We start from the raw sequence: 22,782 nt of genomic DNA on the forward strand, positions 1-22,782 counted from the left end.
TACAAGGTCTTCCAGGCATCAAAAAATACCTTGTCCTACACATCACCTTTCAGGCATGGTGCAGAAGCTCTGATGTGCAGGGAAGAATCAGCTTGTAGCAGCAGGTGGCTTCAGGAAATTATGCTCTTTCCCTCAAAAAAGCCCCACATTTCACTAGCAGGGCCCTATCTTACAAAAAGGCAGGATTTGTCAGCGAGTTCTGTTTTTCGCCCATAGACATCTGCATAACTTTCCCCCTCCCTTATCATTACTCGAATGACAGGGTTTCAACTACAACAGGAACCCACTGAGCAGATTCAATAGCATCTCTTCCAGATCAGACTCGGGGAACAATGGATGAGTTCCAGACGGACTGGCCCAACAACAATAGCAGAACAAGTTTTTGGGGCCAGACACTGAGAAATCGCATCCCTTTGGATTTTATGCCTACTTTCAAACATGTCTCTTTTTCAAAACTTCTGTTGTTCTTGCGTTGTTAATTAAGAGACATGCAAAATTGCTAATGGAGAGACACATCAAGCACAAAGAAACCATGATGCAAAATATAAATATAGATAAAAACCTAGATCAACTGTTCTAATATGTATGTTGGTTTGCATGGCAGAAGAACATCTGATCCCCGCTCCTAAAAAGAAATCAACATTTTTTCTTTTAAAAAAGGATGTTTTCACCAAGTCATTTTTGACAGGCAATTTTTTTCAGCAATTGAGCAATGGTCCACAGTGTGAGAAGCAGCAAAAGCATTTTATTTGCTGTATAATTAGTGTCATTAGAAATATGATTGGTAAAAAAACCCAACACACAAGTCCACACAGAAAAGGAAAGCTTAATAAAAACCAAAGAGCACTGGAGGGGTGGTGGTGGTGGTTGTTTCTCTTTCAGCAGATAAAAAAAAAAAGTTTTTTTTAAAACGTCTTCCAAAGTTCTGGACAGCAACAATTTCTTTTGGCCACTAGAGATGGTAACAAATCTTCCTACTGCTTTGCATCAGAGTGTCCTCCTCCACCCTTGTTGGACTGCTAGCTGCAAATCACTTAAGTGTGCTGTAGAGTGCGAGAAGGGAATTAAACACAAGATCATGATCTGTTCGCATTAGATAACAGCTTCCATGCAACCGTTCTGCACATGCAAAGGCATAAAACTCAGCAAACACTATCTCCTCAAAAATCACTTCAAGTCATAACAATACTCCACTTTGTTTAATTCCTGTATTTTTGAAAAGGTGGCAGAAGTACTGCATTATTTTTTTTTTAAACAATAACATGCTTCTCCTCCTTCAAACAGAAAATATCTTTAATCTTTTAAACAGAATGATTTTTTTCTGACATTGAAATGACCAGACATTCTTAATTCATGAAAGTAACAAATGTGTTTCTGAAGCAAGAAGTTGCCACAATGATTACTTGTAAACATTATACCCACAACAGTAAGTACATCAAAACCCCACACTTCCACCTTAAAATAAACCACAAAGCTTTGACATGAAATACATAAAAAGTTTATTATGTATGTACCCCATTTTGTCATCTGGAGGAGAAAATCTGAGGCAACAGTTTGGTGCAGTACAGAGAAGCAAAGCAATATACAGTAGCTGCACACAGCTCGATTGGTTTCAGATCACAACTAAATACTCTTACTATGACCGTTAGTACAGAAATGTTCTGTAATTAGAAAAAATGAGAAGTATTACTCTCATGCTGTACAGTCCCATGTTTCTTGGTTAGAAAAGAACAACTGATTGAGTCTGAATCTTTCACACCTGAATCTTTCACACCAACTTGCTCAGCTGTTGCCTCTGGAATGTTCAGCACAAAGGTTAAGCTCCAGACATAATTTAAGTGCTTTTCATGTGCAAACTGTTACTGGCTAAAGCTTTCAAAGTACATTTAATTACAGATATGAACACCCTGTAAAAGGTATGAGGACATGATAGCAGACCCAGAGGCCAATACAGATTCTTTAAGAGAAATGCTATGTTCCACTGCAGTAGTTCTAGTCCCTGATTAGGTCCTTCCAAAGAGAGGGCTTATTTCAGTTGTAGGAGATAGACCACTCTTTGACAGAAGCATCATGGGATGTTGTTACCAGCGTATGTTCATCCAACCAGGCCAAGCCGCTTACATGATGTAGTCTGTGAGCATCTGTACGGCAGTGCAAAACAACAGAAAGGAATTAGGAAGGCCAGGCTGACAAAATAGCTTTACCACATATTCCAGATGTGCTTTGCAGCTGCATTAGAGACTAGTCTCTAGAAGTCACTTTAAAAGTGACTACAAAATAACATAATAATTCTGGCTACTGGAGCTAGAGAGGGATTAACATAAAGGCTAAAGTAGTTTGGGAACACTCAAAGCCTGCTTACCATTAGCTCTAGGAAACGGGTACTGCTGCGTTGGATTTCAAGAACTACTAGTAACTCTTGAAAGATTTTGAAGGAAACATACCTGGTATCTTGACTCTGGTCTCTGGATCACTTACGGTCCAAACATACACCATCATGTCCATGCCTCCAGAAGCAAAGTGTTCATTGTCTGGTGACCAGGCAATACAAACAATTTTTGCATGGTGTCCATAAAAGACATTATGTTCCTATTTGAAAGTCAGAGATACAGCATTATTTCATTAGTTTAAGGTATTTCATGCGTAGCATCACAATAAACTACTGCAAAACTCCAGACAATGTACATCTCAGGTGCAGATTGATGTCCTAAACCAAGTGGTGGCTTCACTTCATGCTATTTATTTAAATGCTTATCATGCCAACAAAATCCAACCCTTCTGTAGAAAATTCCAAGAGTTTTTCTATGAAAGGTGGCTCTATAAAGTGCTTGTTCAACAAGTCACTTCTTGCTTAGAGGCTTTTAAAATAACCCCACAGATGTTTGTAAAAGCAAAATTAATTCAATTTTTACTTAGAAAATGGAATGTTTCTGTGGAATGCCATCCTGTATTTTTTACTTCAGTGTGGTTTCAGTCAAACCTTAACGACTTTGCAGCCTGATACACATATTGACTGCTCAGCTGAAAAGTGGAAATTGCCCACTTTCTGGTTCTTGGTTAAAAGACATCAGAGATTGAAGGATAAAGCAAGATTCCCTGCCCTAATGCATCCCCTTTGTTGCTTAGTTCGTAGCATGGAACTGTCATGCCACAGCCAGCAAAATTTTATTGCCAAGTCTGCTTAATTTACTTCACTAAATTTTATTGTACTCCATTATTCTTATCAAACTGAGCCTGCATTCTTGTGCATTTTACAGAAAAGCAAACGAATTCTGTAACATGCATGCATATATTTTTTTGACTTTTTTCTCCTTTAAAAAACCCAACCCACTAGTGATTCAGCTGACCCAAATAAGGAACCTGCATACTTTGCAATCTTTTGCATTTAACTTGTGCTAGGCTGTGGAAATGCAACCCCTCCCCCATTTAACTATGTGCTTGTCATTAGCTAGGTTTGCCAACCTGTGCTGTACATTTCCTCACCTATCCTTACGATCCAGAGGCTTCACATAAGCTGCTGTGAAAAGCAACGCTAACTCAAAATACCAGGTAAACAGACAGTCACAGAAACCCCAAATATACATTAATCATTTAACAATTAAGTCTCATCAGCTACATTATATTTCACCATTAAACATGAAGTGCCTGTCAATTTGTTCTTAAACAAAACTCCTCCTACAACAATTCTTACCGCATAGCCATCGGTGACACTAAAGACAGTGACAACTTTGTTTGCATCACAGACTGCAAGAAAGGCACCATCGTGAGAATATGCCAGGTCAGTAACAGGACCTTTAGCTTCCAAAGACTTCTCATCACTTTTCAAAGAGGTTCCTTGGATTGAATACAAACGGACATTCCCATCCTGCAAATTAATAGTGAAGAAGTGGGGAAGGTACAAAAATCACTTTACAATAGAAAGAGGAAGGCTTGCAAAAAGTTCCAGAAACTCAGTATCTGTTTTATCTGGTAGTGCTTATTTTAAGAAATAAAGAACCTGTCAATTATGCTGGCTACAACCCAACAAGTCTAGAATATAGACCCAATTTCTAGAATTTGCCTGCTTTAAGCATACACTGGGTAAAACCAATCTGACTATTTAGAAACAGCAAATACAAGATTAAAAAAAAACAAACAAACCAGACATTCGGTTACAATAGTGGGAGAACCCGGGGAATAAAAGCCCAGAAATACCAGTTACAAGATCCCTTGTTACCTTACTGCTGCTGTTACAAACTGCTGCCTACTACTTCTCAACACAACACACAGACTACTATTAAATGCTTCTGTTACTAGTTCCAGTGTTCAAAGCAGTACAGTTTCAGGAAGTGCCACCTTACCGCTCCTCCCACTGCTGCTGTACCTCCTCCAGGGTGAATGGCTACAGCTTCTGGCTCATAGCCAAGGTCATCAATTGCAAAACATTTTTTCTTATCTTTCATCAAGACAATCTGTCAATAGAAAACCAGAAACTAAGACCCTTCTTCAAAGTGCCTCATACAAAACTATGACTAAGCCACATTGCTAAATCATAAATACAAATCCGCTTGGATTGCTCAGAAGTTCACTATATTCTGATCTTAAAGGACTAGTTTCATTCTTAAAAAAAAAGAAAGAAATGCTGATGTGCAGTGACTAGTACTTATGTGCTCTAAATTAGGTAGTGCAGGGCATGCTCTGGTGCCTTCAGCTTTGCCTCATTTGGTTTAAGCATGAAAGAAACATGGACAAAAGAGTATTTTTAGCAATGCTGTTCACTGTTAAAGGAAGGGAGGCATGACCAAATTACCAACAAGTTAACACTGCAGTATTAACTTGCAATGGTTATTTCCTATCCAGTTCTATTACTATGGACAACTGGAATTATAACTCACATGGGAAATACATTTGGACAACAGTATTGAAAATCCAAAGCATAAAGTCAGCATCATATAGAAGGCATAAATCATTAGAAGTTAAGCATGCTTTGATACAAGGTAGACCTGCTACAATCTCTCTGGTTTTGCATGATGTGTCTACTACTGGCAAGCAAGCTAGAGCTGCGCATGCTGCATAACACCATCAGTTAATTGATTAGTTGCAAAAATACAAAAAATTTAAAAAAATACAGAAGACAGACATCCTTTCCCCAAAATCTTGTCACTGAGCAGATCAGGCAAGGGCACGACTCAGACTGGTGCAGCCTTCCAGCGCAAAGCTGTACTGATAACTTCAGATGCAGCCACAGGATGGACCATGTGAAATTTACATTTATACATAAGACTGTTAAATTGGTACAGGATGCAAAGGGACAAGCCTATCAATATCCTGCTTAATTATGTTCCCCATAGCTTTCATCAGGAGATTCTGCAGATGCACAAGATGATCCCACACTAAACAGGTTTGTCAGAAGCCACCATGTTACCATACACGGCATTATTAACAGAACAATTGCAGTGATAACCCAGAAGTTAATACTTACCTGTCCAATGCACAGAACTACAGTATAACCACCAGGACCCACAGCTAAACATTTTGGTTGAACATCCATTTTCACAGCATCCTGGCCACTGAAGTAAGGCGTGCCAAGGTGGAGAAGGAAGAAGGACAAAGAAGAAAAATTATTCCACGCTTATTGAAATAATCACCCACTAATGATCAAGAACATGCATAATTTATTTATTTTTAAAATAATCTGCAAAGTTTCCTTCTGTTTAATGCTTAAAGCATTAGCACCTTCATTAGGTAGTACACCTTTGAAGTGAAAGTCAATGTTACTACGCTAGAGTCTAATCTTTTAAGACTAACTACGTGATCTTAGTAGATTCTTTAAAGTTTTTTTGCTTCAGTTGTGAAACAGCTGTGTTCCACCCCTCCTAACCACATTTGTCATCAATATTCATGGGTATTTATGGGTCATAAACCAGATACTCTTTACACAGTCCCCTAACTAAGCCACCCAATACAAGGCAGATGTCTATGTAACCTGTGGAAGGGACAAGACAAACTGAAAAGTCTGGGATGCATTTCTTGTTGTCACAGAAAAATGCAAGGTTGGTACAGCAATCATTTCTACAGTTTCCATGGTAACTTAAAACCTGAGTAAATTGCAGCATAAAATCCTTTACCATGCAAATCAACAAAACTCTTGCTGTAAAATCATTAGGGCTGTAATACTACAATAAAAGGCAACATTTTAACTGACCTGTAGTCCCTCTTGCTGAGGTTGGTATAGCGCACAGTGTCATCCATACTGCAGGTGACCAGCTGATCCATTTCATCTACTGCCATTCTAGAAACCTGGTTTGTATGGCCTTTCCCAGAAAAGCCATCATTCTCTCCAGTTTCAGAATCCCAATAATGTGCATAATAGAATTAAGGAACATTTGAAGATACTGGTGCAGTCAGATACAGCATCATAAGAAGTTAAATAACTGACAGAATAGGTTAGAAGGGACCCCTTGAGACCGTTTATTCCAACCCGTTGCTCAAATAAGTGTCAGTTACAATAGGCTGCCCACTCTATGGGGTTTTGAGTATCTCCAGGGATGGAGACTCTACAAGCCCCCTGGGCAACCTGTACCAGGGTTCAACCAACCTCACACCCTCAAAGTATTTATTAAGTGAACCTCTGGTGTTCTGTAATGAGCTAAATGACCTACCACAAACAGTAGCAAATACTGGAACAATTCGCATTAGGGCTGAGATTAGGAAATATTTTTAAAGAATTGTCATTAGAAGTCCTGCAACACTGGCTTTCCCTGATGTTATACGCTAGCATCAGTTTGAACTATTAATACTGCACTACAGATTTGTGAAGATACAAGTTCTATATTTATAAGTTTATGCCGACGTGACACCCTTTTAATGCATCACAGCAAGCAGAATGAAGGACTGATTTATAACCTTCAGAACACTGAAGAAAAGTCAACAGTCTTCTAGCTGAACACATCCCAGCCTCACCCCTTAAAATGCCCTTCGGGAGCCAGGCTGCATTCCCAGCGTTTTGCTCCAGAAACCAAGAGGACTGAAATAGAGTCTCAAGAGAAGTATAAGTTCTCTCCAGTAGTGACAAAGTCTGATGACATTTGCGATACCAAATAAAGAACACAATCAATGTGTCACAGAACTTCCAAAACACACCTTCATACACCTTAAAAACACAACTGTAAAGAGAAACGCATGTTAACGAGTCAGAGATAGTTCAGTAAGAGTTTATCTTACTTGTACTGAACACCTGAAAAACAAGATACATAAATAGATCTTAGTGTGTGTTGAAAGTTATCTACTGCATGTAACAGCAGGAGACAGCAATACATATTTTGCATGCATGACAATACATAGAAAGCTACAGAAGACTAACAATCTACCACAAAGAAGTGACAACTGGGAACTAAAAACTGGCTTATATTTAACAGGCAACCAGTAAAAAAAGGCAAGTTAGGGAAAAGCAAAATAAACTTCTTCAGACATAAAATATTCACTTGTGTCCAATAAGCCTAAGTTTTTGTCTTTGGCAAAGCTCCCCCCTCCCTCCCCCATTAGCACTCTCAGACCATAATGCTAGAACCAATATCACTATAATTCAAAGGATATTAATATGACCATCATTACTTCCAGAGTAAATATAGGACTTTCCACCGTTTTTATGCACTGTAAGACACTGAATTGATTTACTATGACCCTGTGAATGGGATACAAATAATAATTATTGATAGGCAATTTTTCATCTTGACACATACATAAATCAAACTTATTCTCAAATAATTACAGGTTATTCAGAAAATAATATACCATTTTATTCACAAGCATTAAAAGTCACCCAGAATACAAATTATTAATAAATGGTACAGTCATTTAACTGTTGCAGCATTGCTATGCCCATGTACTACTCCTTGAAGAAAAGGAATAGGCACCATGAATATCCTTATTAGCCTGCTGGGCCAAAATACTTTCATGGCCTTTTCATCAACAAAGTTTGCTTTTCAGGCACTTTATGATTCAGGGAAGAGGACTAAATATGGTCATGTACCCACACCAACTGCCAGAATTACAGCAGCAATAGCAAGAATCTGGGACGTCTGTTTCTAGTTCATGTAAAAATGTAAGTTCCCGTGAGAGTGCTGTGTCAGCGAACTCTTTAATTCCTCAAATTAAAGCTCAATTGCACAGTAACCCTAGTCACCTTGTTCACGATACACTAGCTCTGGTAGAATGAAGTATCACTGGCAGTTTTCCATCTATGCTGTATTTCTTTTCTCATCTCAAGAATGCTAACAAGCTGCTATGAAAGGTAAGTTGATAACCTTAATTGAAATCAAAATCAGTCTGTGTATTTGCAAAGAGCACAGGAGCATGCATCTAACATTTTAACTTCTTGATTCATGTGACTTGCAAGAGTCAGTCACACATAGCTTGCCTGACAATGCTAAGTGAACGAAACTCTTTCTCAATAGTTACTACTCCATCTAGACAACTTCAATCACCGAGTCATTTATTGCATAAACTAGAGCACCAACAGAAGTTTAACCTACCTTTATGACGCGTAAAGGTTTATTTGGATTGTTCTTGTCCAAATAATTGATATAGCCAGACAGGGAGATAGTCAGTAAATGGTCTTTCTGCCACAAGCAACCCAGCTGCTGATCCAACACGTTTGATCCCATGTTAAAAGTGTTGACAATAGAATTAGCACCAACATCCCAGATTTTAGCAGTTTTATCTCCAGAAGCAGAAAGCAACTGACTACTGTCAGGGCTCCAACTAATCTGTAAAAACAAATGTCACCATAAGATAGTAAATGCATTTATTATTGCAAAACTTCACAGTTCATGAACTTGGTAATGAAATGCTACGGACCATTTGCACAAATGAAGTGATACTTACAGCATAAATGCCTCCATCATGAGCTTTGCCTCCACCAAGAGCACACACTTTCTCTCCAGTCTTCCCATCGTAGACAAAAATCTTAAGAGAACATACAGACATATAACTTAAGGGGAAAAGCAGTAACAGAAAAAAAACCGAAGACCTGAAACACTAGCACTACAAAGATCATTCTTTTGTTATGTGCCATGCTTGCAGGTTTATCAAATACTAGGTTTTTGAAGAAGAGGCATAACTATTCCTGCATTTAATATTTAAGACTAAACAAATAAGATGAAAATTGTACATAATCACAGTAAGCCACTCTGTACATTGGATCCTGACATTTGAAATTCTGGAAGATGCTACATTTTTGAGTCCTGCTGTGATGGCAGCTGCTTAGCCCTGCAGTCATGGGAACCTGCCTTCTTAGAAGGAGGAGCTACCTCTGGTAACAGCGTCATTGTCAAACCTGCCCTTATCAGCAACCCAGCTCCATGTTGACTCCCTGCTATCTATGAGTTCAGTATTTCAGCCAGACTTCTCAGGATCGTAACAAGGACATACCTATTCCAAAAGTCTAATACGTTCCTGCAAAAGTAACCTGTAAGAGAAGTAATATGCTAGGGAGATGCTAGGGGAAAAAAGCTGAGTGAGAATAGTCTGGTTGACATCAGCTGTTACAGCTATATAGGAGGATACTTAAAAGTTTAAGCCAATCATTTCTTGGCATGAAAAAAGAGCAACATGGATTTTACAATACTAATCCTTTTACCAAAATGCACCAAAAAAAAAATCTTCTCATGCTAAAATCACTACAAAAAGAGTTCCTTGTTTTTTACCTGGCCATCTGCGCTAGCTGTAGCAAATCTGTTCCCATCAGGAGAAAACCTCACACAGTTCACAAACCGTGTATGGTCCTGTATGAAAAAGGGAAAAATCAGCACAGAAAATAAGAACAGACCTTTTTACATAGAAGAGAATCCAGCAACAAAGAAGTTCTCTTACATGCGATCTTACATAAGATTAGCTGTGCAGGAGATGCCTGCTGTAGAGAATTGCTACGGAGCAAGTCTAGCCTCTATCTGAAGGGGATCATGGGGACCAAGAACAGTCCAGGGAAGAAATGGTGACATCAGTACTGATGTCATTCAAATAACTTAGCACAATACAAGGTGAATGAGTAACCCAGTTTCAGGGATAGGTAGGAAAAACCCTTCAGCTGAAGCCCAGATGCAAGCAAGGGATTCTTCCCCTCTGGGCACTAAACTCTTACGCAATGAAGCAAGAGTCAAAATCTGGAGAATGTTGCATAAGTTTTATAAACTGAAGGAGGATAAAGTACTCTTATTGTAAAAAGCACAGTCATGAAGAATGAGTTCTTATTTTACTGGAATTCCATTTCTGGGAGACTGCATTAGTGGTAACTCTGTGAAGTAACCAGGCAAGACTGATGTATGCTCCCCAAATAGACTATTTACAAGTAGGAGACTATTCAAACCATGCCAACTAGAAAACACGGGTTAAATAGGGAAGCACCACAATGAGGCCAAAGATCCCATGCAAAGAGATTTGGGAGACTATTTTTAGTATTATGAAAGGCAGGTTCTAACCTACTTTCTTTAACTATAGGTTGTTTTTTTCCTGATGATACTTCAAGGTTTAATCTAAACCATATAACAGGTTGTATCAGAATCCCATATATCAACTTAAATATCACTTTAAAAGGAAGACTGCATCATACACCAGTCTAAGCAGCACTGGTAAGCAATTCAGACTTCAGAGTTCCAAAAGAACCAGCTTAGCAAAATGCAAGTATCAACTTAAGTTCAGAAATATATTAGGCAACTACATCATTTCATTGGATTGCAGAGCTCAAAACAATTCCTTTTCTAGAACTGATATGGAGTCCTTACTAAAGTCCTTACTCAAGGCACATACTTAAGAAAATAAAAAGGCATACTACTGTGTTTTTAAAAATAAAATAAGAACCAAACACTTTGAGTGTACTACTGCACTAACACCCAGTATCTCTGCAATAGTTTTTTTGAGGAGTGGCAGTTTTGAGGAGGATGGCAGTTTCTTCTGCCATCAGAAACAGTTGCAGAAGCTTTTGGCTTGCTTTATTTTCTTTGGTCTCAAGTAACAATGTTTTGAACATGATAGTTTCAAGTTTTGCTTCATTTCCAAGAGATTTTAACTAGTAGAATAAAAAAAAGTGAAAAAGCAATGTAGTTGTTGTAGAAATCAGTTGTGTTTTCAAACATCTACACTCACCCTTTCTAAGCTGCTCTGGGATTTCAGATTTGAGCACTGTTAAACAGATTGGAAAATTCCATTCACAACACCACTTTTCTTGAACCTTGAGGAATATTGTTCTACGCATGTCTGCACTGGGAAGCAGAGCTCAGAAAGCACCACTAAGGCCAATGAAATACCCTAGTTACAAGAGGATAGGATGAAAAGCCAAAAAAAAATTGGAAAAAGGCTTCAGGTTTTCTTCTTAACCGACCATTTATTTGAGACAAACCTTCAGTTATTCTCATATATGGGTTTAAGAAAGCCACTTGACACCAACTATGCCTCAAATGGGGAGCTAAGAACTTCTGTTATAACAGCTAGTTGTGACAAGAACTGCAAGCCTGCTGGAAAGCTTTTAGTCAACTTGCTGCAGTTTAACAGAGCCACATCTAAACTTAAAACTCACGCTTATTGTAAACTTGAACTTGAATGGCGGTCCCTCGAAGAAAGCAGCACAGTTGTCATCGCTGCCAGTTGCCAGACGATATGGTCTCGTTTGTTTAATGTCCACGCTATTGATCACTTTGTTGTGCCCAGTAATCTCGCCAACAGAAGAACCACTATCCCACAGGAACACTGCTCCAAACCTAGTTAAAAAAGCACACAATAACTACAATTCATGAAAGTTACACATAGATTAAGTCCTTGAGCATCTGCAAACGCAGATTTGAGTGCACTCAAAGAAAAGAAATTAGGTCATCTCGTTAATCTCATGCAAGCGCATCATAGTTCCCTGAAGGCTATTTGAGATCTTGCTGGAGAGACAATCTAATCTTCCACAGGACACATTTGCTGAAAGGGACAGACAACCAAGTTCTATGTACAAAGCTTCTAAAATTCAGAGATCCAAAAGATAGTCTTCAGTGTGTCTGTTGGTTAATAAAAGCAAACAGCAAATTATCCTGCAGAATGCAGAAAGCTAGGATAACAATGACACTGGATCATTTATCTGATTATTTAGCCTAGATTGGGTACCATAGCTTTTACAACTTATTATTTAAAGGTTTACAGAAGAGTTGTAACAGCATTCTTGTCAATTCTTACTTTAAATCCCCTTAAAAAAAAAAAAGAATCAGTATAATCAATACAGTGGTATTAACCTGCCAGAGTATTGCTATTAAAAAGCCGTTCTACAGAATCACAGCAGCAAAATTCTAGATTGAAAGTGCATCCACCTAACAGGACACCGGCAGAGTTTTTGAAGTAGGAGAACAAATTTACACAGTAACTACCCAAGGGCAGGAGGGTATGGAGGGAGGGAGGACAAAGAATCTCTCTCAAATATCAGGACACAGTACATGATTGCCATTTAAAAAACAGTGCAGGGAACAGGACAACACTATGTTTTTTAGATCTTTAGGCTTAAGACTACTGGTCTAGACTCTGCCTTAAAAATCTGTCAGTCTTTAAACATTAAAGAAAGGACACAAGCCTGACTGTAATGGGCAGGTCATTTAGTCAGATTAAGGACAACCAGTTGTTATTTCCTTTTAATTACCATAATAAGGCCCAAAAATGTGGGTGTGTTGCTGAGGGAGAAAATTCAGATACAATTTTTTTTTTTTTTTTTTTTTTACTCTTATTCAATCATGTCCTCCCAATCTGGGAGAGGTGAAAGAAGAGGGAAAAGAATAGTCTTGTGGCTCTCCCTTCCTACTCTATCAAAACTAGACATACAAAAAAAAAAATCCACTAAAAGGCATACTGAACAGCTATCATTGAATGTAATACCCACCTCTAAAACCCAACCAAGATCTACACAATTTTTTTTAAACTGAGCAATTCCAACAAAACTGTATTTTCCCAGTAGTTTTACAGCTGTTAAATATTGGATGAAGAATTCTGCTGCAGAACAGCACAACTTTATGTCTAAACAGGGAACAAGCCATGACTTTCTTCCCCTGAAGAATTAAAAGCTTTCTGCATAGAACCTGCTTTGTTAGAATACAGAGGTTTACAGTATATGTATGTACATATAGACACGCACACACAAAATAATTACTCACTTTTCCCTTCCTTCTCCAACCACAGCAATTCTCTTGCTGTCTTCAGTCCAGGCAAGGTCCTTTATTTTTCCTGCAAACGGCTGATACTCATACTTCAGTAGGTGTTCCTTCTGTGTAGTATCCCAGATTCTCAGCTTTCCAGAGACATCTGCCATAATAAAATAGAATATCACTATTGTTGTTCCAGTATGACTCAGTCACATGACTCAGCAATCTGCCAGGATACAGATTTTCAGCTACACTGAACACTTGTACTAGGGACCTATTATCTTACCCTATTAGGATTACTACAAAGTACTTGATTTAGGAATGCTGAAGACTACATCCATTTCACTGAATTATGCTTTTAGCCAGATATCAAGGTTCAAGACATGCAGCAATAAATACAACACATGGAAACAACTTTTGCAAACAGAGACGTGAAAAAATTGCACAGCAATAGGGCAGGAACTCTGTTATCAGCCAGTTTGTGTTAAGTATCTGTATTGGACAAAATAAAGAAAACCTAAATACTAAAATTACATTAAATGCACTACATCTCATACCTCAGCTTCTTTGTACCTTCAAAGCAAACCCGTTCTGCATACAAATACCAGGTATATGTAAACATACAAAGAGATTTCTGCCCACAGAACTCTATTCACGAACACTCATTGGCATACTTGTTCTGTACAGATAAACATACACACTTAGTGTTGGCTGTTGATACCTGCACTGTCTGGAAAACTACAAAGGAATCCAACAGAATATTCAAAAATTGTAATGTCACGAGCACGAGACACAGCACACATCGTAACAATTTAAGACTTAATATAATGAAAGCTTCCTTGGTCACTGTTTCCTCTCAGCATTACACAGCCCTAGAGCTTGCTCCTGTTCAGAGCAATTACTGTGGTGCAGCACTGCAACCGGAGGAATTGTTCTACACGCAGTTTTACACATCTCCAATGAAACGCACACAGCAAGTTCTGTACGTATTGGACCCTTCACCAAAGCCACTGTTTTAGAATAAACTACGTGCTGACATATATACAGAATGTTTCCGAGTTCTGTTCACCATTTACTGGCGCATCTTTACAGTGCAATTTAAACATACAGCAGCCCTGTATCTTTGGGGCCTGATCACGGACTCAGCTGCTCCACTTCTGCTAAAAGGACAGATGCAGAATCCTTCATTTTACAGAGATAATTTGTTATTGAGGCAGAATTTTATCGTGGACTTCAAAATCTAATTATTTGCTCCATCTATTAATAGGTAAGACTCATATAGCTTTTGTGGTATCTTCCATTACTACATCTGTTATGACTGCAGCAAGAGAAATTACCATAAAAGCCACAAAGCATATTGCCAAAGGTCTGTCTTATCAAGCACATGAAGTATTAATGCAGGTTGCATAGCTAATGCAGATTTATAGACAGAGAAAGGAATCTTACATGTTATACTTAGAAACAGCTTAAAGAGGCTGATACTATCTTCAGACCCCATGCTCAGCAGTATCACAAAACTATTTATAAATATGACATACAGAAGACACTTTTTAAGGGAAATACTGCAGCCTAAACTCATTTATTTGGAGCTGTGACACATGACTTCTGAAAAAAGTCAACTGAATACTGCCCTAGGAGCAAGAAGCTTCCTTAAGTTAATCATTAATGAAAAACTCTTTCACAGATCAGGCTACGTATATATTACTGTTCTTTTGCAGAGGAGTGAAAAATCTACGAGGTTACAAGAACAAAATAGATGGTTATTCTGAGGGTTAAGTACAGCACAAACCTAGAGCACCAAGACTGTAGAATAAAGAATGCAAACTGGATTTTAAGAAGGTATTCGATTTGACATATGGTCCACACACAAGACGGAGCCAAGAAAATCCTGGCTCTGGTTCCCTTCAGACTGATTGGGGGTGGACGGAGGAAGGGGGTGGGGGGAAGCTGTGCTTTCAGTGTTCTTAAAGGTTCTCCAGTACTCAAAAGACACATATTCTAATTCAGCTTTCTGATACGCAGGAAGCCAAGAAGGACTGAACGTTTTAAAAATTATTGCTCCCTTTGAATTGCTGAGAGAGAAACTCCCGTTCTACTAAGACCTGTGCATAAGTCCCTTTCTAAGGGGCTCATACTCAGAATGCTTTATTTTCAGGTATATCACCTAAAGTATTTATGTATTTGGGCACAATACTTGCCTTTGAAGTGTTTCTAATTGACAATGGCAAGCAGATTTAAAAAAAAAAATCCACATATTAACTGCAAATATTTTTAAGAAATTGAAGTTACAATATTGTATTTATCAATATTTTTCAACTGTATACCAATTCACCCAAAAAAAAGACCAATTATTTGAAGCAAGCTTATATTAAAAGGGGTTTGTTTAGTTCTTTTTAAGTCATCAAACCCGCAGCCATTTCCAGTAACAATCCAGGAAATTCATGCTGTAGAAATTCATGTTACCCGTTCTCAGACTATTGACTCACACAAATTACAGGGAAACTGAGAATCAGCCTCTTTGCTGGCTAACCTACCAAGGAAAGTTTTTTTAGTTCAGGTTACAAATGTAAGAAAAGTCATGCCAAGCCTTGCCAAGTTTGGTCAATAAAAAAGGAGGAGAGAACAGAAAGGAGTATACACTCTTCTAAAATCCCTCCCCCACCCTCAAAGTATCAAAGTTTTTTTAACAAAGAGAAACAAGTCTTGTATTTTAGAAATAGCTTTTCATTCTGTTGCATGTACACAAGTCTTCATTACACTAAGATTTGCTCTCTTTAACGCTTCACACTAAGCATTTCAAGTTCATTTCCAGGTTCTTTTTGATTTAAATAATAGAATTTAAGGAGACCATGCATGTCACTGAACTCACTGCTTGAGAAAGAGGTTAGAGGAACAACTACAGAAATCATTCCTCCCTCAGGCATGTATATGCAATTCCATTGAAGCATATCACATTCACTGTGTATATTCTGTACATCAACGTGAAGCATTATTACTCGATTTTGCCAGTAAGTTTTGCAGCAAGCACTTTAACAGACCTGGCCACATACCCCATGTGCACTGATACTTTACCTCCAGATGCTATGTAGAATCCACTGGGAGCATACTTGGCAACTACAACCTGATGGGCATGCTCAGTGTAGATGTCAGCAATTGCAGGATTCTAGTTTAAAGGAAAAAAAAAAAAGTTACTAAGTTTTATTCCCTGGTTTTCAAAGGAATAACATCAGACATTCAAAGATAAAATTCAGAGTTTCTCCTCACACTCCTTCTCTCACACCCTTCCTTCCAGCTTAAATTAAGCTATTGTCTAAAACTGAGAAGCACAGAACACTGCTGTCCAGTGCGACTAAAACAACACACTAATTTCTAACAGCTGACACAATTTAAGTACTTCCTCTAACAGCCAGGACTGCTGTGACCCTTCCCTCTCCAATACCTGCCAAAAAGTAGAAAAACACTCTCCAAAATAACAGGCCAAGCACTGGACTTGCTTTTTGTGTGGCAGGGCCGGGTAAGGCAGTTACCCCAGTAGAACACTAAACCCGAGCTGTGCTTTGCAGCACACATCCAAAAGCTCTCCTATAGTTGAGTATGTAAATTAAGCAGACTGTTAACCGTTTTGCACAGCTGTTAATCATCATCATGTGCTCAAGATCACTCAGTAACCAACAAGGTGTGCAAGGCTTGCTCTCCCTTGCTGACTGCGAACTGGTTAAAAAGCTAGTCGACCAGCACAGGAAAATAAGCTTTCCCTAGTATGGAGAGCTGCACTGGTATCCTGAAAGACATTCACTGCCACTCCATTGGAATTTTATCTCTTCAGTCTTAAACATGTGTTCAGACGCTTCAGGTTGGACAGTAAGACTGACTCAGTGTCTCAGCAGATCAGTGGTGTTACACTACGGAGGTGCCACACAAATCAAAAAAAAAAAAAAAAAAGGATGACATCAAGGCAAAATCTGCTCTCAATTAAACTGTATTAAAAAAGCCATTCTGCACATCTTCCAAATACAGTGCATATGCACTACAACAGTAATACACTGCTTCTTAGAAAAAATTTTCTACCAGTTAACAGGTATCTTTCAGCTCCAGAAACTTGACTCACACGGTCAAAAAAGGCAGAAGTCCATTTCAACTGCTATAATGAATACAGATTTATTCAACCAAACCAGAAAACCACCTGATGTTATGGCATGACCCAGCCATCCAATCAGGAAAAGCTAAAGCACCTGCTCTGTGTTAGAAAGCAGCCAGCCTCCTGCTCGCAAGAGTTCTTACTGCAGCAGTACTGCTACATCTCAGGAGACGGGATACAGCTTACTCATGCAAGAAGCAGCTCTTTTTCATTCCTGCTTTTTATACACTGCTTGAGTGCGATATGGCCCTACTTAAGTCACAACCCTCTGCATTTAGAGCATGCACACGTCAGTCTCCATTTTGTGTGCAACTGGATTTTATCAAAGCACGACGAGATAATGTTTTCCCCATGCCGTGGCGGCATCACCCACAAGTTCAGGGAGCTCGAAAACCCCTATGGCACACATAAGTAGCTGTTTATTTTACAGCAAGAATCTTCAAGAGTCCAGGAAGCTCAGAACATGACAGACTGGACTTCACAGACTGACTTAAGGGGTTAAATGACAGACTCCCAAATTTAAGATATGGTAAACAGATTCAGGAAAACAGGTAATAAGTTAGAGCTGTCAAATTATTAATGCCTATAAGTATCTCAAGGGTGGGTTGAAGGAGGAGGGAGCCAGACTCTTTTCAGTGGTTCCCAGTGACAGGACGAGGGGCAACGGGCACAAGTTGGAACATAAGAGGTTCCACTCAAATATGAGAAAGAATTTCTTCACGGTGAGGGTGACAGAGCCCTGGAACAGGCTGCCCAGGGAGGTTGTGGAGTCCCCTTCTTTGGAGATTTTCAAGACCCGCCTGGATGCAGTCCTGAGTAGCATTCTCTAAGCAATCCTGCTTCAGCAGGGGAGTTGGACTAGATGATCTATATGGTCCCTTCCAACTCTAAAAAAATTCAGTGAAATTCAGTGAAATTAAATGCTGTTTGTTTGGTAACATTATTTCTGCTTGTAAAGTCAGATTTCTAACCTGTGTGTCTTTCATATCAAAACCTAAAAAAACCCACTTCTAAAGAGAGATTTTAGGATAAGATTATGGCATTAGCTGGGACAAATGCAGTACCTAACACTAGGTTCAACAAGAGCAAGCTTACATACCTTATTTCGAACACTGAAACCAGAGCCACATACGAAAGTGAGCAGTTTAAGTTCCAACCTTCAAAGTAGGCTTAGACCCATGAAGACGATAAAATATTAATGAGGTATGAAACCTTACAAATATCACTAGTCCTTCTCACAGTGCTTTTCCAGCACTGCTCCAGGACTCACTCTTGTTACAAAAGTCTCCACCTGAAGCTTGAAGACCAAGGATTATCCCTGAACACTATATTCATCACCACTACTAGCTAATAATAGATGGCTTCAGAGGAAAGAGAAAGGTGATCACTGCATTTTGATGACCTGTTTCTTTTAATCCAGAGCACAACCAGCCCATTGGAGAACTAACTGTTCATGGAGGGGTTAACACATGGACCTCCCAGTGTTTCATGTGGTTGTTGCAAGCTGTTACACAGGCTTCCATATTTTTCAGCAAAGGCATGGCTCTCACCAAAGAGTGGACATACTTCCATGTTGGGTTATGAACAAACTGCAACGTTCTCCAACACCAAAGCCACAGCACGGGCTTTGGTCAGTTTTTGTGTCACTGCTACAATAGATTCTGCAGCTGTCTGCAGAGCTTCACCTGTCAATTATTAACAGTAGCAGACTCCTTGCCTGTTAGGTAAGTTTGCGTATGGGCATGAATTACACCCCATAAAACTGAAGGATTTATTACTTCCATTCTCAATTTCCCTTGAGGGTTTAAACAGTCTAAATTTGAATTCCCACAGTCCCACCTCGCCTGTGCTCAGACCTTGCCACGCGCTCTACATTCAGGCTCACGCTGGGACTTAACATTAGCACTGGGCAAATCTTCAGTGGGCTGATTTAGGAAGGTAAAGGCAAATGGTTTTCTTCCAATTTAACCCCCAAAACAGCATCAGATGAGCACTAGTGACAGTGCAAGGGAGGAGGTCGCAATCCATAACTTGGGCGGAAGCTGTAACGTAAGCAGAGTGGCTTTTCTCTCTTCTCTCATCACATTCTGTGCCATTACAGCGTTTAATTCGGGCTTCCGGTTTCAGAAAATTGAACTTTTCTTGATACCAAGAGTGAAACACTATTACAACACCACTGTACTGAGACACTGAAACCACAGTGTAAGCTCATTTTTGTTTTCAAATGGATGGATGTAAACCGATATCAAGCAAGAAATTTGCAGAGAATTAAGTTATTAGCAGCATTTCTGTATTACGGCATGACAAAGCGGGGGTGATGACATAAATCAGGAAAACAGCTCATAAAAATCCAGTTTACAAAGGGGATTTACAGAAGCAGCCATAAACAAATCCATTGTTGTGGAGACTGGAGACCTAAAAATTCCAGAGAGGTATGACCTGCCCCCACCATGCAGCCCTCCCTGCTGCTGGCCAAATCTGCACTAAGAGAGGAAAGTAAATCTAGAGGAGAATTTGATCTTTTTTAAAAAGAACAATCATTTACTTAGAAGAAAAGTATTTTTTTGAAAACCAGTAGCAAAACAGTAGCCTAGCCATGCAATGCTTCCTCCATACTTCTCAAAGGGATGCCATCTTTGAAGAGAAATCATTTAAATAACGCGCTTAAAGTTCCTCTAGTTACCATCACAGAAGAAAAAAACAACCCAAACCTCCGCACCACTGAGAACATTAACTGGGGCATCCTAATATTTAATTTAATCGATGAGAAAAGTTCCCCGTGACCAGGGCTGAGAACTCAACTGCCAGGGAGCCAAGCAACTGACAACTGTTTTGATTGCCGGAGTGCGGGAGGGGGAGAAGAAGGTGGTACAGGTTAATGCCTTTAGATATAGGTGTTCGCACAAGTATTTGCATGCTTCTCTTACAAGCTACGGGCCCAGCACAGAAAATAGGGAAGTTCATTTATTAGGCAAACACAACACTCAACTTCACAGCAGTGATACTCAGGAGGATAAACAGGGCCGACCAGAATATACCAGTCTCTCGCCTATAAATCCTCTGTGGGGAGAGGGAGGCAACTGCCCGTTTTCCCCGAGATTTTCCCCAGGTTTTTAGGGTGGCTGCCCCTGGTTTTATGCCTGAGTCATGCACCCGGGCTTATTCCCCCGCCACTAATGGCAGAACTGTGACCTCAACCGCAACCATCAAGTCTGAATGAAGCACGGGCTGCTGCTGGAGGGGGCTGGGGAACGACACGGAACTCGGCGACAGCTCCACGCTACCAAGCGAAATAAGTAAACGCGGGTACATTACATCAATGTTCCTGATGACGACACACTTCCCGTTGGTATAAAGAAAATTGTTGCCCTTCGGGTCGCCTCCGATAATTTTGGAAACGCCCCGTTCAACCTGCGGGAGGCTGGCGAACACTTTTTCTAGGGGAAAAAGGAAAAAAGGGTAAAAAAAAAAAAAATTAAAAAAAATAAAAAGACGTTTTATTTCTCCCCGTTACAGGCGCGGTCACTTGTTGCTGTCAGCGGGCTGTGAGGAACTACCGGCTCCGCGCCAGGTGGCTCAGGGCGGGCCGGCCGGCCGCCCGGTCCCCCCACTGCCCGGTCCCCCCCCACCCGCCCCATCGCCGTCCCGTCTCCCCCCCTCAACGGGCTTACTGATCTCGTACGGCATCTTCGCCCACTTGTTACCGCGGCGGGCGGGAAGGAAAGGCCGGGAAGGGCGGCGAGGGCAGCCCGGCGCAGCGCAGGCGGACCGGACCGGCCTCTGCCTCTCCCGCCGCCGCCGCCTCAGCCCCGCGGCGCGAACCAGGAAGCGCCGGCGCGTCCCGCCGCTCTCCCCTGCCTTTGACCATATATAGTCAACTCTGCTCGCCCGCCGCCGCGCCGCTCCCCGCCAGCCCGCGCCCCGCTGCCCTCCCCCGGAAATGCCGTCGAGCTCGGACGGGCCCGGCGGGGGCTGCGCTGGGGCGGTGGCAGGAGCCGGCCCCGCCCCGGCAGGCGGCGGCGGGAGGGAGGGAGGAGGGAGGGAGGGAGGGAGGGAAGGAGGCCGGGAGAGGGGGGGGGCGGGCCGCGGCGGGCGCCACACGGCGGCTCTGCCCGGCCTCGGGGTGGGCGCCGCCGGGGCGGGCTGCGCATGCGCGGCCCCCCTTCCGCCCCCGCTGTGGGGATCCTCGGGGGCATGCGCGGGGGTGGCGCATGCGCGGGAGTGGCGGGGGAGGGGGGAACGACGGGATTTGGGGGGGGGTGTCCCCGGCGTTGTAATGGGGACAGCCCGGCCACCGAGGGGGTGTTGGGGCTGTGAGGGGAAAAAATCCGCCCTGATACCAAGGGAAGGGGAGAGGGAGTGCGGGGGGAGAAGGAGGCCTAGGGACGCTTGCGGGTGTGTGGGGCCACAGGCCGGGGGGAGTCCCCTGCCCATTGCCCTGTCGGCCCTTTCATAGAATCATGGAATGGTTCAGGTTGGAAGGGACCTTAGAGATCATCGAGTTCCAACCCTCGCCATGGGCAGGGACACCTCCCACCAGACCAGGTTGCTCAAAGCCCCATCCAGCCTGGCCTTGAACACTTCCAGGGATGGGGCGTCCACAACTTCTCTGGGCAACCTGTTCCAGTGTCTCACCACCCTCACAGGAAAGAATTTCTTCCTAATATCTAATCTAAATCTCCCCTCTTTCATTCAAACCGTCACCCCTCACCCTATAACTCCACTCCCTGATAAAGAGTCCCTGTCTCTCCTGTAGCCCTTTTTAGGAACTGGAAGGGGCTGTAAGGTCTTCCTGGAGCCTTCTCCAGGCTGAACAACCGCAACTCTCTCAGCCTGTCCTCACAGGAGAGGTGCTCCAGCCCTCTAATCATCTTCGTGGTCCTCCGCTGGACCCAACAAGTCCATGTCCTTCCTGTGCTGAAGACTCAGAGCTGGAGGCAGTACTCCAAGTGGGGTCTCACAAGAGCGGAGTAGGGGGGTAGAATCACCTCTCTGGACCTGCTGGCCACACTTCTTTTGATGCAGCCCAGGATGCGGTTGGCTTTCTGGGCTGCCAGTGTGCACTACTGGCTCACGTCGAGCTTCTCGTCCACCGACACCCCAAAGTCCTTCTCCTCAGGGCTGCTCTCAATCCGTTCTTTCCTGCCTGCCTGTTGCTGTGTGGTGAGCAGCAGCGGGGCAGCTCCTCTGCTCTTCACCTCCAGGCAGCAGCACCTCTTGACTCCCGCAGCATCACTGAACATAACTAAAATAAACTAAACTGGGTGAAATTTGTCCCTATGATCGCTGTTGTGGGATGTGCCTTAAGGTATTGAGAGGACAGGCCTTTAGTTTTGCTTGGGAACCATTACACTTGTTAGTAGAGATTGAGTCCACTGTAGGTATATATATGTATATATCTCCCTGTATACAGCCTTCTGCAACAGAAGCTATGCAGGCCTGCTGGGCCTTGATTTCCTCCTTTTATAGTGGTGTTGGGAAGGCACTTCCTGTCCGCAGTCACCT

At 41.5% G+C, this 22,782-nt stretch overlaps 1 protein-coding gene across 2 annotated transcripts; it reads right to left on the bottom strand.

Moving 5' to 3' along the window:
- Positions 1-724: 724 nt before the first annotated feature.
- On the bottom strand, positions 725-21,213 carry WDR1 (WD repeat domain 1). Of its 2 annotated transcripts, XM_074147175.1 has the most exons (15): positions 20,949-21,213; positions 20,593-20,714; positions 16,212-16,302; positions 13,152-13,299; positions 11,552-11,732; positions 9,687-9,764; positions 8,866-8,946; positions 8,514-8,747; positions 7,576-7,663; positions 6,185-6,341; positions 5,462-5,549; positions 4,341-4,451; positions 3,692-3,865; positions 2,445-2,589; positions 725-2,141 (listed from the first exon to the last, which is right to left on the bottom strand). In XM_074147175.1, the coding sequence occupies exons 1-15, from the start codon at positions 20,962-20,964 to the stop codon at positions 2,032-2,034; spliced, it is 1,824 nt and encodes a 607-aa protein (XP_074003276.1). In that variant the 5' UTR covers positions 20,965-21,213; the 3' UTR covers positions 725-2,031. The 2 variants fall into 2 exon arrangements, with proteins under 2 accessions (XP_074003276.1, XP_074003277.1); XM_074147176.1 differs by lacking the exons at positions 11,552-11,732; positions 13,152-13,299; positions 16,212-16,302 and having other exon boundaries at positions 20,949-20,964.
- Between the last annotated feature and the right edge of the window lie 1,569 nt (positions 21,214-22,782).

Source organism: Numenius arquata, chromosome 5, assembly GCF_964106895.1.
Source record: "Numenius arquata chromosome 5, bNumArq3.hap1.1, whole genome shotgun sequence".
NCBI classification, from domain to species: domain Eukaryota; kingdom Metazoa; phylum Chordata; class Aves; order Charadriiformes; family Scolopacidae; genus Numenius; species Numenius arquata.